This window comes from Hyperolius riggenbachi, chromosome 11, assembly GCF_040937935.1.
Source record: "Hyperolius riggenbachi isolate aHypRig1 chromosome 11, aHypRig1.pri, whole genome shotgun sequence".
Lineage (NCBI taxonomy): Eukaryota > Metazoa > Chordata > Amphibia > Anura > Hyperoliidae > Hyperolius > Hyperolius riggenbachi.
The window spans coordinates 6,373,967-6,388,317 of record NC_090656.1 but is presented as its reverse complement, the minus strand read 5'-3'; the positions used below and the strand labels follow the sequence as shown (position 1 = coordinate 6,388,317).

The window sequence follows — 14,351 nt, the reverse complement described above, 5'->3', positions numbered from 1 at the left end:
GGCATGCGTATTATTGGACGCATTCCCTACTGCAATTATCGCTGTTGCGGACCGCAACGCATACAAAAATATGCGGTCCGCAACAGCGCTAATTGCAGTAGGGAATGCGTCCAATAATACGCATGGCGGCCAGCCGGTGAGTCGTCAAAAACGAAACTAAGTGACAGCGGGGGACCAGAGGATTCCAGAGCGGCTCCGAGGGCACAGGACTGCTGCGGGGGGCTGGTAATAGCCCCAGGTAAGTGAAACTCTTTACCCCCCATTCAGTTAAGGTTCCCTTTAAAGCAGGGGTCTCAAACTCGCGGCCCGTGGGCCATTTGCGGCCCTCGATACAATATTTTGTGGCCCTCGCCGGCAAAAGCTTCCGTATACTTCGCTTCAGTGCTCCCAAGTAATCTGCCGCATCCCCGCCGCTAAACGAGGGCTGCAGAGCCCCCAAATCGCCTGGGGGGCAATCCGCCTGCATTTCCTGGATGGGGCAGAGCTTTCAGCTTCAGATTTGCCCCTCCTGACATCAATCGCCGCCTCTCCCCACCCCTCTCTGTGAAGGAAGAGTGAGAGGGGCGGGCAGAGGCGGCGATGCGCCGCGATTGTGAAATTCCTTATGCGGCCCAGCCTCATCCTGACTTTGCCTCCTGCGGCCCCCCAGGTAAATTGAGTTTGAGAACCCTGCTTTAAAGTGTACCTGAGCTAAAGCTCTGGTACAAAACCAGATACTTACCTAAAGAGAGGGAGGCCTCAGGATCCTATTGAGGCTTCCCTCTGGATTACAATGTCCCTCGTCGCTGAGTGCGGCCCCCTGGAAGATTAGCAATAAGGCGTTGTCGCTAATCCTATCAGGGCCACGCAGCTCCTCTCCCTGCATTTTGGCCATGCAGTAGCCCGTCCGTGCATGCACAGTAAGTCAGAGCTGAAGTCTATCTACCGATTTATATACCTCGGTGATCCATAGTAGCTCTGTTTACCATGGAGATATTAACGGCTGCCACATACTCCTATGGGACTTATTCACTCACCTCAAATTCCCCCTGTCCCCAATTTGTATCTATAATATGAGTGCCTTTTTATAATACTTGGTATTATTTATATGCCCACTAACAGCTGCTGAGTGTCCATTATGTTTTTAACCACCCTATTCACTAATAATTGAGTCACTGTCACTTTAAATATTAATTGACACTGCCCGATCACGCAGGGTTGGCCAACCTGACAGCGCAGGCATGATCGCTGGGTTCTTTTTTCTATAACCCGCTTTCTTGCAGCCTAAGACATAACATTTTTTCCCAGGACTACGAGATGCTAAAATATTTCTCTAGTCTGCCTTTTGTCCAATATTGGGTTCCCCACTGGTTTAGCACCCCCGGTGGATATGTATTGCGCATGATCCCCCGCCCGTTGGACTATGGGTAATGTAGTGCCCAGGCGAGCGTCCGTACGGACGCACCCGTGGGCCGCATGACGCCTGACGCTGTCATACGCGGCTGTCCCTGCTACTCCAACCACGGAGAAGACGACTGTTCCGGAAGGGGCGGAGATTCTCTCCGTCATAACCCGGAACTAGCCGCCCTCCGTATACAGGTGGTACGCAGCGTGACCAAGTGTCTTAGCGACACGAAACGGCCGTCGCTCTCCGCCATCCACACCCGCCGCCCACCTCCTCCACCATCACCGCTCCACACCATGGTATGTTGATCGTTTTAACTGCTATACAGAGTCCTATGTGATGATTCTTCCTCACTGCTGCAATAAAACACGGATGTTACAAGACGGAAGGTGCACGCATCTCTCTTCTTTACCATTACAAAACCAGATACTTACCTAAAGAGAGGGAGGCCTCAGGATCCTATTGAGGCTTCCCTCTGGATTACAATGTCCCTCGTCGCTGAGTGCGGCCCCCTGGAAGATTAGCAATAAGGCGTTGTCGCTAATCCTATCAGGGCCACGCAGCTCCTCTCCCTGCATTTTGGCCATGCAGTAGCCCGTCCGCGCATGCGCAGTAAGTCAGAGCTGAAGGCTCTGTGCTACTGTGCATGCATGGACGGGTTCGCGCGGCTACTGCGTGGCCATGATGACGAGAAAGGAGCTGCAAGGTCCCGATGTGGAGGGGAGCTGCGCTCAGCATTGGGGGAAGTTCGACCACCGAGGGAAGCCTCAATAAGATCCAGAGGCTTCCTTCTATTAAAAGGTAATCAGTTATTTAAAGAGAACCCGAGGTGTGTTTAAAGAATGTTCTCTGCATACAGAGGCTGGATCTGCCTATACAGCCCAGCCTCTGTTGCTATCCCAAACCCCACTAAGGTCCCCCTGCACTCTGCAATCCCTCATAAATCACAGCCATGCTGTGAGGCTGTGTTTACATCTGTAGTGTCAGTCTCCGCTGCTCCCCCGCCTCCTGCATAGCTCCGGTCCCTGCCCCTGTCCCTTCCCTCCAATCGGCAGGGAGGAAAGGGATGCAGGCGGGGACTGGAGTTCTGCAGGAGGCGGGGAGAGCAGCAGACTGACACTATAGAGATAAACACAGCCAGCTCTGACAAGCTGTTTGTCAGCAGCGTGGCTGTGATTTATGAGGGATTGCAAAGTGCAGGGGGACCTTAGGGGGGTTTGGGATAGCAACAGAGGCAGGGCTGTATAGGCAGATCCAGCCTCTGTATGCAGATAATATTCTTCAAACCCACCTCGGGTTCTCTTTAAAACCGGAGCGTGGGCTGGGTTAGCTTTAAAGGGTAACTGAAACCTCAATAAAAAAATAGGAGTTTCACTTACCTGGAGCTTCTGCCAGCCTCGTGCAGCTGGCCTGTGCCCTCGTAGTCCTGGACCAATCCTCCGTTCCCCCGCTGTGGCTCACTTTTTTTCCCATTATGGAGGTCGACTTCTAAGACGCCCTGGCCGTGCGTATCCTAGTACGCGTTCCTGTGGCCAAGAGCGCCCTGCGCAGGTGCAGTACAATAAAATCTCTACTGCGCTTGCGCCGTATGTGTCCGGCTACAGGAGCGTGAACGAAGATGTGCATGGCCAGGGCCGTGCAGGCGCAGTTCCCCCAGACACAAAGTGAAAGTGAGCCACGGCGGGGGACCAGAGCATCGGTGAGTAACTGCGAGGGCACAGGGTGGCTGCAGGGGGCTGGTAGAAGCAGAACTAGCTGGCAGCGGGGGGACCGGAGGAGCCATGAGTGACTGCGAGGGCACAGGGTGGCTGCAGGGGGCTGGCAGAAGCCCCAGGTAAGAGAAACTCTTATTTCTTACAGGGATTTCAGTTCCGTTTTAAGGACCAGAGCCGTCCTTCACCTGTTTGAGCCTGTGATTACTGTGATTGGCTCACAGTAATCACAGGGTCTGTCCGGGATACACAGTGACAGCAGAGTGAGCGTGCTGCAGAGGTGCTGGATCGGTGAGAGCAATGGGAACAGCGCAAGTGTGCGGCAGGGAGGATGGAATCACCCTGGCTCTCGCTCACGTGGTCTGGAGTGTACTGCACAGGCACAGAACTACTGCGCCTGCACAGAACACTCCAGACCACGTGAGACACACGCAGCGCGCGTCCCATGCACGGAACTATGATGCGCGGCAGAGGGTAGGAAGTAATTAGAGGAGACAGAGCCTGCCGCCGTTGCTGTAAGGAGCCGCAGACGTCATTGTCCGGGTCAAAGCGCAGCTTTCTTTAGGAGTCGTCATTGCAAAGCAGTGGAGAGCGGGCATATTGGGAGGGCAAGAGCTTATATTGTTCCCTAAACAGACGTGGGTATGCTTAAAAACATACCCAGCACCACTGCTCAGGGTCCCTTTAAAAAGCCTCACTGTGACCTGATACAGCTTAGCTGAAGCCGTCAGTAGCGGATACGCTGTGTAATAACCAAGTCCCATCACACAGTGTGAACGTGGCTCTCAGCTATGTAATGTGGACATCTCACCGTTATCCGTGGCTCTGATCAGGGCCGTGTACCAGCCTCCCTCCAGGAAAGGAGACTTTCTGTCCATGGTGGAGGTGGTCAGAATCTTCCCAGACTGCCCATCCAGCACCAGCCAGTTTGCCGGGTCGGAAACCAGAGAGTAGCTGAGGAAAAAAGAAGATTGGGATTTGTTAATGGAACAAAAACCTCTCTTGGTGGCAAAGCAGAAGTCCAGCGCACAGAGCATCTCATGTAGGAGGGGGTGACTATTGAGAAGGACGGTGTGAGCTGCACATGATGTGGATAATGCGTCTGGCAGGCCGCTGAGAGGGGTTATGGAGCCACCAGGAGACATACAGACAGGGCCAATCCTCACCCATATTGGCAACAGTCGGGGGAGGGATCCTAATCCAGAGACAGATTGAGGTGAAACAAGGCCCTAGCAAGCAACAACTTTGGTCCCACCCGTAATGGTCACTTGTTTTTTGGGGGGTAAAATTTGTTAAAGGCTAGCATAAATAGGGCCCCTAGACTTCCTGCAGGCCCTAGGCACCTGCCTAAATTGCCTTACGGATTATCCGGGTCTGTCCTAATCTCTACCCCCATTCCTGGATTATAAAGTGCGAGTGTATATCACGTTTTTAAGACAAGATTCAAAGATTAGGGGTTTAAAGAGGAACTCCAGTGAAAATAATGTAATACAAAACATGCTTTTCTTTTTTAAGTTTTACTATAATTATGTATAAATGATTTAGTCAGTGTTTGCCCATTGTAACATATTTCCTCTCCCTGATTTACATTCTGACTTTTATCACATGGTGACATTTTTACTGCTGGCAGGTGATGTCAGTGGAAGTAGCAGCTGCCTGCTTTTTTGGCAGTTGGAAACAGCTGTTATTTCCCACAATGCAACAAGACTCCCACAGCATGATGTCAGGACCCCGGTGCTGTGAGGCGCTGTCATCACACTGTGGGAGGGGTTTCACCACAATATCAGCCATACAGAGCCCCCTGATGGTCTGTTTGTGAAAAGGAAAAGATTTCTCATGGGAAAGGGGGTATCAGCTACTGATTGGGATGAAGTTCCATTCTTGGTTACGGTTTCTCTTTAAATGGAGCAAGCAAAAATCCTTTAATTTTCAAAACTGCATTACTATTTATATAGCGCCAAAAGCAATTTTTTTAAGGGGAAGCCAATTAACTAACTGGCTTTTTTTACAGATGTGGGAGGAAACTGGGTAGAAAATACCAACTCTGTGCATATAGTGCCCTGATTGGGATTAAAATCGGAGACCTTACAAGGCAAGAGTGCTATCCACCATGCTATCATGCTGCACACTTGATAGCATCACATTTATTGCATCATACTTGAGTCCATGTTATTGCAAAGCTGCCTGACACGTTTCACAGCTAAAGGCCGCTTCTTCAGAGGCATATAAATAGATTCATACAACCCCAGGTGTAAACTCCTCCCAGATATCTGTGATGCTTGAACAGTAATGCCGTGTGTGCTACGCACGTCTCTCCTGGGGACAGCCACACGTTGGGGGGACGCGCTTAGCATTTGGGGTGCTGTTTACGCATCACAGATATGTCAGCTGAGGTAAGCTTTACAGGGAACCAAGCACCCCTTTTTTTCCCTCCTGGTCTCTAATAGCTATAGGAGCTGCTATGTTCTCCCCTTCTAGCTGCCTATTACAGGTCCTTCTAAAAAAATTAGCATATTGTGATAAAGTTCATTATTTTCTGTAATGTCCTGATAAACATTAGACTTTCATATATTTTAGATTCATTACACACAACTGAAGTAGTTCAAGCCTTTTATTGTTTTAATATTGATGATATTGGCATACAGCTCATGAAAACCCCAAATTTCCTATCTCAAAAAATTAGCATATCATGAAAAGGTTCTCTAAACGAGCTATTAACCTAATCATCTGAATCAACTAATTAGCTCTAAACACCTGCAAAAGATTCCCGAGGCTTTTAAAAACTCCCAGCCTGGTTCATTACTCAAAACCGCAATCATGGGTAAGACTGCCGACCTGACTGCTGTCCAGAAGGCCATCATTGACACCCTCAAGCAAGAGGGTAAGACACAGAAAGACATTTCTGAACGAATAGGCTGTTCCCAGAGTGCTGTATCAAGGCACCTCAGTGGGAAGTCTGTGGGAAGGAAAAAGTGTGGCAGAAAACGCTGCACAACGAGAAGAGGTGACCGGACCCTGAGGAAGATTGTGGAGAAGGACCGATTCCAGACCTTGGGGGACCTGCGGAAGCAGTGGACTGAGTCTGGAGTAGAAACATCCAGAGCCACCGTGTACAGGTGTGTGCAGGAAATGGGCTACAGGTGCCGCATTCCCCAGGTCAAGCCACTTTTGAACCAGAAACAGCGGCAGAAGCACCTGACCTGGGCTACAGAGAAGCAGCACTGGACTGTTGCTCAGTGGTCCAAAGTACTTTGTTTTCGGATGAAAGCAACTGTTGCATGTCATTCGGAAATCAAGGTGCCAGAGTCTGGAGGAAGACTGGGGAGAGGGAAATGCTAAAATGCCTGAAGTCCAGTCTCAAGTACCCACGGTCAGTGATGATCTGGGGTGCAATGTCAGCTGCTGGTGTTGGTCCACTGTGTTTTATCAAGGGCAGGGTCAATGCAGCTAGCTATCAGAAGATTTTGGAGCACTTCATGCTTCCATCTGCTGAAAAGCTTTATGGAGATGAAGATTTCATTTTTCAGCACGACCTGGCACCTGCTCACAGTGCCAAAACCACTGGTAAATGGTTTACTGACCATGGTATTACTGTGCTCAATTGGCCTTCCAACTCTCCTGACCTGAACCCCATAGAGAATCTGTGGGATATTGTGAAGAGAAAGTTGAGAGACACAAGACCCAACAATCTGGATGAGCTTAAAGAGACACTTAAGTCAAACAAAAAAAATTAGTTTTACTCACCTGGGGCTTCCAATAGCCCCCTGAAGCTGTCCGGTGCCCTCGCCGTCTCCCTCCAATCCTCCTGGCCCCGCCGGCAGCCACTTCCTGTTTCGGTGACAGGAGCTGACAGGATGGGCACGCGAGTGATTCTTCGCATTCCTGGCCACAATAGCGCCATCTATGCTGCTATAGCATATATCATATACCATATAGCAGCATAGAGGGTGCTAATGTGTCTGGGAATGTGAAGAATCACTCCCGTCCCCAGCCTGTCAGCTCCTGTCACCGAAACAGGAAGTGGCTGCCGGCGGGGCCAGGAGGATCAGAGGGAGACGGCGAGGGCACCGGACAGCTGCAGGGGGCTATTGGAAGCCCCAGGTGAGTAAAACTCATTTTTTTTGTTTGACTTAAGTGTCCCTTTAAGGCCGCTATCGAAGCATCCTGGGCCTCCATAACACCTGAGCAGTGCCACAGGCTGATTGCCTCCATGCCACGCCGCATTGAAGCAGTCATTTCTGCAAAAGGATTCCCGACCAAGTATTGAGTGCATAACTGAACATAATTATTTGAAGGTTGACTTTTTTTGTTTTAAAAACACTTTTCTTTTATTGGTCGGATGAAATATGCTCATTTTTAGAGATAGGAATTTGGGGATTTCATGAGCTGTATGCCAAAATCATCAATATTAAAACAATAAAAGGCTTGAACTACGTCAGTTGTAGTGTAATGAATCTAAAATATATGAAAGTTCATCAGTACATTACAGAAAAGAATGAACTTTATCACAATATGCAACATTTTTGAGAAGGACCTGTATTTATCCAAGGGAAGGTGTGAAGGTAGCATCTGTGACCTCTGTAAACTTTTTGAAGCACAGTCTTTTATCTACCCCTGCTAAGCTTTTGTTTGCTCTCTACTAATATGTACAATAAAATAATTACATCAGTCCTTATCTGCCTGCAGTTGGGCAGGCCTCAGAAGTAGGTAAAAAATGTAAGTAGTAAGAATGTAATTGTTTGATGTAAGTAAGAAGCAGGTACAAATGTAAAGAGAGGTAAAATTGAAGTTTCTCTTTATTAATGAGCCACTTTGTTGGCATGCATATTTAATGTGCTATTGAAATGGCCTGGGTGCTAAAAATGGTGCTCGTTCACTTTAACCTATTTTGGCTCCTGGACGTAGAAACTACGTCCAGGAACCATGCTCGCTGCCGCGCGCTCCCGTGCCCGATCGCGCGCACGCGCGCTCCCGGCTGCGGATTCGGTAGCCACGGAATCAATGTATCGGGCTATGGTGCCCGATCACTGATTCCTCTCCCCCGCTGAAAAAGCGACAGCTTCTCTCGGAAGCTGCGCCTTTTCTGGCCGTTCCCTTCCCGATGAGTCACTCTAAGCGTGTGTTACGCCTAGAGTGACGTCATGTAAACAAACTCATGGCCGCCATCTTGTGGCCAAAAAGTAAAACTACAACTAAAATTAAAAAAAATTGAAAACAACACACAATTACATTATAAAACTATACTTTACCTCCCACCCTCCCAAAAATACCCAAATAAAATGTTTAATATAAAAAAAAAACCATTACAATAAAAAAAAAAAAAAACATGTAAATATTTACCTAAGGGTCTAAACTTTTTAAATATCAATGTAAAGATGAAATATTTCTATATTTTTTTTATTTTAAACTTGTAAATAGTGATAGATGCAAAAAAAAAATGCACCTTTATTGCCAAATAAAATATTGTCGCCATACATTGTGATAGGGACATAATTTAAATGGTGTAATAACCAGGACATATGGGCAAATACAATACGTGAGTTTTAATTATGGAGGCATGTATTATATTAAAACTATAATGGCTGAAAACTGAGAAATAATGATTTTTTCCGTTTTTTTCTTATTCTTCCTGTTAAAATGCATTTACAGTAAAGTGGCTCTTAGCAAAATGTACCCCCCAAAGAAAGCCTAATTGGTGGCGGAAAAAACAAGATATAGATCAGTTCATTGTGATAAGTAGTGATAAAGTTATAGGCTAATGAATGGGAGGTGAACATTTCTCACGTGAAAACGACGGAACCTGAATGGGTTAAGTTGCCTAGGCATGATGAATGGAAGCAGAGCCTAATTGGTGGCGGAAAAAACAAGATATAGATCAGTTCATTGTGATAAGTAGTGATAAAGTTATAGGCTAATGAATGGGAGGTGAACATTTCTCACGTGAAAACGACGGAACCTGAATGGGTTAAGTTGCCTAGGCATGATGAATGGAAGCAGAGCTCACCGAATGTCCTGGGCCAGGCCGGTGTCGGGGTCTATGGCGGTATACACAGCGACCTCACTTCCTGGCAGGCTTCTCTCCCTCATCCTCACCATCAGGGGGTTTTCCAGGAAGACCGGGGCCTCATTTACATTCTTCACAATGACGGTGAGGCGGGCCTTGGAGCGCGGTGTGCGCGGAACGGAAGCGAGGAGCTCTGCCTCATTGGCCACAGACAGCGTCAGGTTATGGATGGCGGTTGTTTCGTGATCTAGAGGCTGGAGGGAAGCAGAGGTGTCTAATGACTTTGTGCTGCTTGTCACAGCATTGCAGATTAATATAAGTAATTCTAACAAACTCTTCATAAGGTCCACTACACAAGTTTATTTTTCACATCTCCATTTTTGATGGATAAAGCTGGCCGGTGTGATTTGATTTTTTCCGTCCAGAGTATGCAGAGCTCTCCATAAACCAATTCCAGACAGAGCAGGCTGCAGTGTGCAATTTTACCACAAGATGGTGCTACATGCCCATTTAGGTTTGTCTCCAGACTGTGCAGGAGGTAACAGAAACTATATTAAAGTCTGGCGACGTGCATGAAACAGACGCGCAAAGAAAAATGGGCGCCAGGCAGTGGCATAGCAATAGGGGGTGCAGAGGTAGCGACCGCATCAGGGCCCTTGGGTCAGAGCCCTCTCTCAAGCACAATATTAGCTCTATATTGCGCCTGTGCTGGTAATAATCACTTTTATAGATGCTTTAAATAGTAATCATTAACAAACTGTTAGCCATCCCCTTCTTGCACCAATTGCTATGTATAGAGTGCTTGGGGGGCCCCATGTAAAACTTGCACTGGGGCCCATAGCGCCTTAGCTACACCACTGGCGCCAGGTGAAGCCGATGTAAGTCTAAACAATAAATATCGCTGTGAATTGGGCAGCAAATGAAAACGAAAAAAAAACTTAGAGTGATAAAGACGGTAGTAAAACATTGGTAATTGTTGCCAATATTTTATTTGCTACAGCTAAATCTAACCCAACTTTCACACAGAGTGCTCCCTCTATCGATACCTAACCTAAATCCCCCTTCCTGACACCTAAACCTAAACCCCTTTCCTGATCTCTAACTCTAAACCCCCCTTTCTGAAGCCTAACCCTAAACCGCCCCTTCCTGACACCTAACTGTAATGATCCGCTCAGCTGGCTGCACAGGCAGACAGCTGTTTGACCATTCCTTATGTCTGAGGGATGCAGGTCTCTGGAAAAGAGACCTGGCTATATCTTGCAACTTTCAGAGTTGCTTTGCTGAGGGATTTGCATACATGCAAATTGCCCAGCTGTCTCCTTTGAGGGCTGGCAGTATAAAAGCCATCTGCTCCCAGAATGCTTTGCTGGTCATCCATCTTGGTTCGTTGAAACACTCCTAGAGTGTCAGCCGTGCTATTTCTTGTTGAAGTTATCTTAAGTAATTTTTGGGACTGCACTAGGCAGCTTCCCTAGTGCAGTTAGCTTGTTATCTGTTTTGTCTGTATTGCCTCTCTCTTGCGATTGTCCTGTCGCCAACGGTGGTTGTCAGGAAATCGTTCTGTCTGTCTGGGGGTGCTAACCAGAGCAGCGGTTGCTACTGGTAGCCCCTTCTGTTCATCTGTCGTGCTTGGATCGCACTAGCCTCTAGCGGTAGCGGCTGTGGATCCTTCTGATCTGCTTTCTTGGAGTATAGCTGGAGCAGCGGTTGCTTCCAGCTATCTCATCTGCCTGTCTTGCTTGGATCGCACTAGCCCCTAGCGGTAGCGGCTGTGGATCCTTCTGATCTGTAATCCTGTTTCTGTACCTGGATCGCACTCGCTCTGGCGGAAAGAGCAGTGGATCGTCCCTTTCCTGTTCTTGTACCTGGATCACACTCGCTCTGGCGGAGAGAGCAGTGGATCTTCCCTTTCCTGTTCCTGAACCCGGATCGCACTTGCTCTGGCGGTAAGAGTAGTGGATCTTTCCTAGCCTGTCCCTGAACCCGGATCGCACTCGCTCTGGCGGTAAGAGTAGTGGATCTTTCCTAGCCTGTCCCTGAACCCGGATCACACTCGCTCTGACGGAAAGAGCAGTGGATCTTTCCTTTCTTATTCCTGTTTTCCGTTTGTCTGTTTTGTCTGATACGAACGCTTGCTGTAGGCTCGGTGAGGTGACCGTTAAGCAAGCGCTCACGTCCTCTGTTTCGTGTTTGTCTGTCGGTGGTTAGCTAGAGTGGCGTGCTTGTCTCTGTTGCGCTTAACGTGCGGAGATCGCGCTGTAAACGCGTTCGATGTTGCGAATGAGTGCTGTGTTCGCGTTTCGTTAGCGTTTGTTGTTTTCGTTATTTTCTCATTGTCGTTTGCTGTGCCTTTGCTCCTCTCGTGTTCTGTTCTGATCTGTCTTGTGTCACTTCTGGCGATCGCCTTTCTCGCGATCGCGTTCCTGCTTTTGTTTCTGCTGATGTGTGTTCACCGTCGCGGGGTCGCGACTAGATTGGTGAACACACATTCATCCTGTACCTGTGCTCTTTCTTTTTAAGGGCTGTTCAGCCCCGCATTGTCTTGATCTGTACAATCCCCATCTGGCATCTGTGGCCGTGCAGCGGTTGTACTCGTCTGCACTCCACAGCGCCATCTGCCGGTGGGAATTGCCCTCTGCTGGTGCATTGCACCTAGCCTGGGTTTACTTTATTATACGCTTGTGGAGGGTTTTCACTGTGTCAGTGCGCATCTTGTGCGCTGACCGCGAAAACGATTCCGCAAACGTTACACTAACCCTAAACCCTCCTTTTTAAAAGGGCACTATGGCGAAAAATTGTTAAATTTAAAATATGTGCAAACATAGACAAATAAGAATGTTTTTCCTAGAGTAAAATGAGCCATAAATTACTTTTCTCCTATGTTGCTGTCACTTACAGTAGGTAGTAGAAATCTGACAGGAGCGACAGGTTTTGGACTAGTCCATCTCTTCATAGGGGATTCTCAGGGATTTATTTATTTTCAAAAGCACTTAGTGAATGGCAGTTGCTCTGTCCAACTGCCAAAAACTGTGTAGCGCGCAGGGAAGCTGGCCAGCATCATTGTTTAAATCCTTTTTAGGGAATATCTTTATAAAGAATAAAAGCCTTGCTGAGAATCCCCCATGAAGAGATGGACTAGTCAGTAATGTCAGATTTCTACTGCCTACTGTAAGTGACAGCAACATAGGAGAAAAGTAATTTATGGCTCATTTTACTCTGGAAAAAAACGTACTTCTTATTTGTCTATGTTTGCACATATTTTAAATTTTACAAAATTTCGCCATAGTGCCCCTTTAATGCCTAACCCTAAACCCCATCTTCCTGATGCTAAAACCCCCGCAGCCATTGGAGTATGTACATTTATGTGAATAAATAGGTAATAGCACTTTGGGTGAGTTAACCAATATTTGCTGGAGCACCAGTAATATGTAGTGATGAGCACATGTTTCGCATTCGCAATTATGATGAGAAATTGTAAAGCAAAATTTCAGGGAAATCGTAATTAATTTTGTCTGTAATTATTTGCAATTTTTGTGTAATTTTGTGACGATTTTAGCAGTTCATAGCAAAGTCCCCATACAGTCTGTCATCACCAAAATATTCTACTACATACTACATATGTTACAGAGAATACTGGGTACAAGTCACAAAAATAATTCTTTAAAAAGACCTTGTAGTTTATGAGAAAACAGATTTTAAAGATGAACAAAACCTAATCAATATTGCGGGATATCAACCTGAAATATTCAAATTCTGTCTCACCTATCGATACATATGAAACATAAAAGGAAAATATAGGGAGCCTGAATTAATGCAATTTATCAAAATTTAATCACTTATTTAAATGCCATAAGAACACCACGAGTTTAAAAGCAATTAAAAATCTCATTCATACAGCAAAACTACACCAGGCCGGCCAGGTTATTTCAAGAAGACTTCAGGTGCACCTATGTATCTAATGTTACCGGTATATTGCAGTAAAGGTCTTCAGGCCCCTTTAAGTCCTGCGCAGTTGCTGTATATAGTCATCCCAAAGGCATATCTTCAATCCACCCTTATATTTATAGTGCCTCTATATAGTCACTCCATTATGGAACACCCCCATTACATGTAGCGTGGGCTACACCACCCTATCACGCCAGGCTTCCACCACAGCAGGTTAAACAAATAACATCCAGCAAATAAGGACTTGTGAACTGGCTTGCTTTAGCAATATCGTTTCATCAGCTCCACAACTTGTCTAGATACATCCACATATGGCTGGTACTCACGCGCCCTGACTGGTCAGCAGGGGCTGTCAGTCTTTTACATTGGCTCCGTCCAGGTCACTGGGAGACCAAGACATCTCTTTGAAGATTAACCGCACAAGTCACTTCCATCCGGAACGAAGCCGGCAAGGGATGAGGGGCGGAGGCTCAGGGTGGATCGATGCCGCCGGCGGGATGACGTCACTGGACACGTGACGCGTTTCGCCAATAGGCTTCTTCAGACGTGTGCGCATGTGCCTGGGCATAGGGTCTTCTTATGTGCGACCATTACTACGCCCACCACATACGTAATTCCGTAAGTGTTACCATGGAGATTTCGTGACTGAGCAGACTCCATCTAATGGTCATTATTGAGAAGGCAGCCAGAATTATTTTTACAAAAATACTTTTAGGTTCATGTCACTATTGAGCCCATATGGTTGCATAGAGTTGCATTGATAAATCCAAAAGGACTCTTTCCTCAACAACTGCTGGTCAAAGTCCCCCCTTCTGGGACTTATGTTTAATTTATAAATTCCTTTTGCCTTCAAACATCTAGGATTGGAATTATGGACCATTTTAAAATGCATAGCAACCGGACTTTTTTCATAGCTGTTTTTAATATTGTTGACATGCTCCTGTATACGATCTCTCAAAGGTCTATATGTTTTCCCAATATAGACCTTATTACAACTACACCTCAGCTGATAAACAACCTTTTCCGTGTTACAATCAATATAATCATTAATCCTATAATTAACAGAGCCATCATAATTTGGAAAAGAATCTCCTTTTTCCATATATGGACACATAGAGCAATCACAGCAACGAAACATTCCCTTTTTATTTCTTTTGACCATACCAGGTCTATCTTTTGGTTTAAATTCGCTGCTCACGAGCACGTCTGACAGGTTTCTGCCCCTCCTTGCTGCCATATGGGGGTAATCGCCCACCAAACTTTTAATAATCGGGTCCCTACCTAGCAAATGCCAATGTCTGCCAAG

At 46.8% G+C, this 14,351-nt stretch overlaps 1 protein-coding gene across 3 annotated transcripts in view; it reads right to left on the bottom strand.

The window, feature by feature from the left end:
• CDH15 (cadherin 15) overlaps positions 1-14,351 on the bottom strand; it is a 105,524-nt gene that overhangs the window by 10,444 nt on the left and 80,729 nt on the right. For all 3 annotated transcript variants that reach the window (XM_068260034.1, XM_068260035.1, XM_068260033.1), the window contains exons 8-9: positions 9,101-9,354; positions 3,908-4,050 (exon numbers count right to left, since the gene is read on the bottom strand). In XM_068260034.1, coding sequence (XP_068116135.1) covers positions 3,908-4,050; positions 9,101-9,354 — 397 coding nt within the window. The remainder of the gene's footprint in view (positions 1-3,907; positions 4,051-9,100; positions 9,355-14,351) is intronic.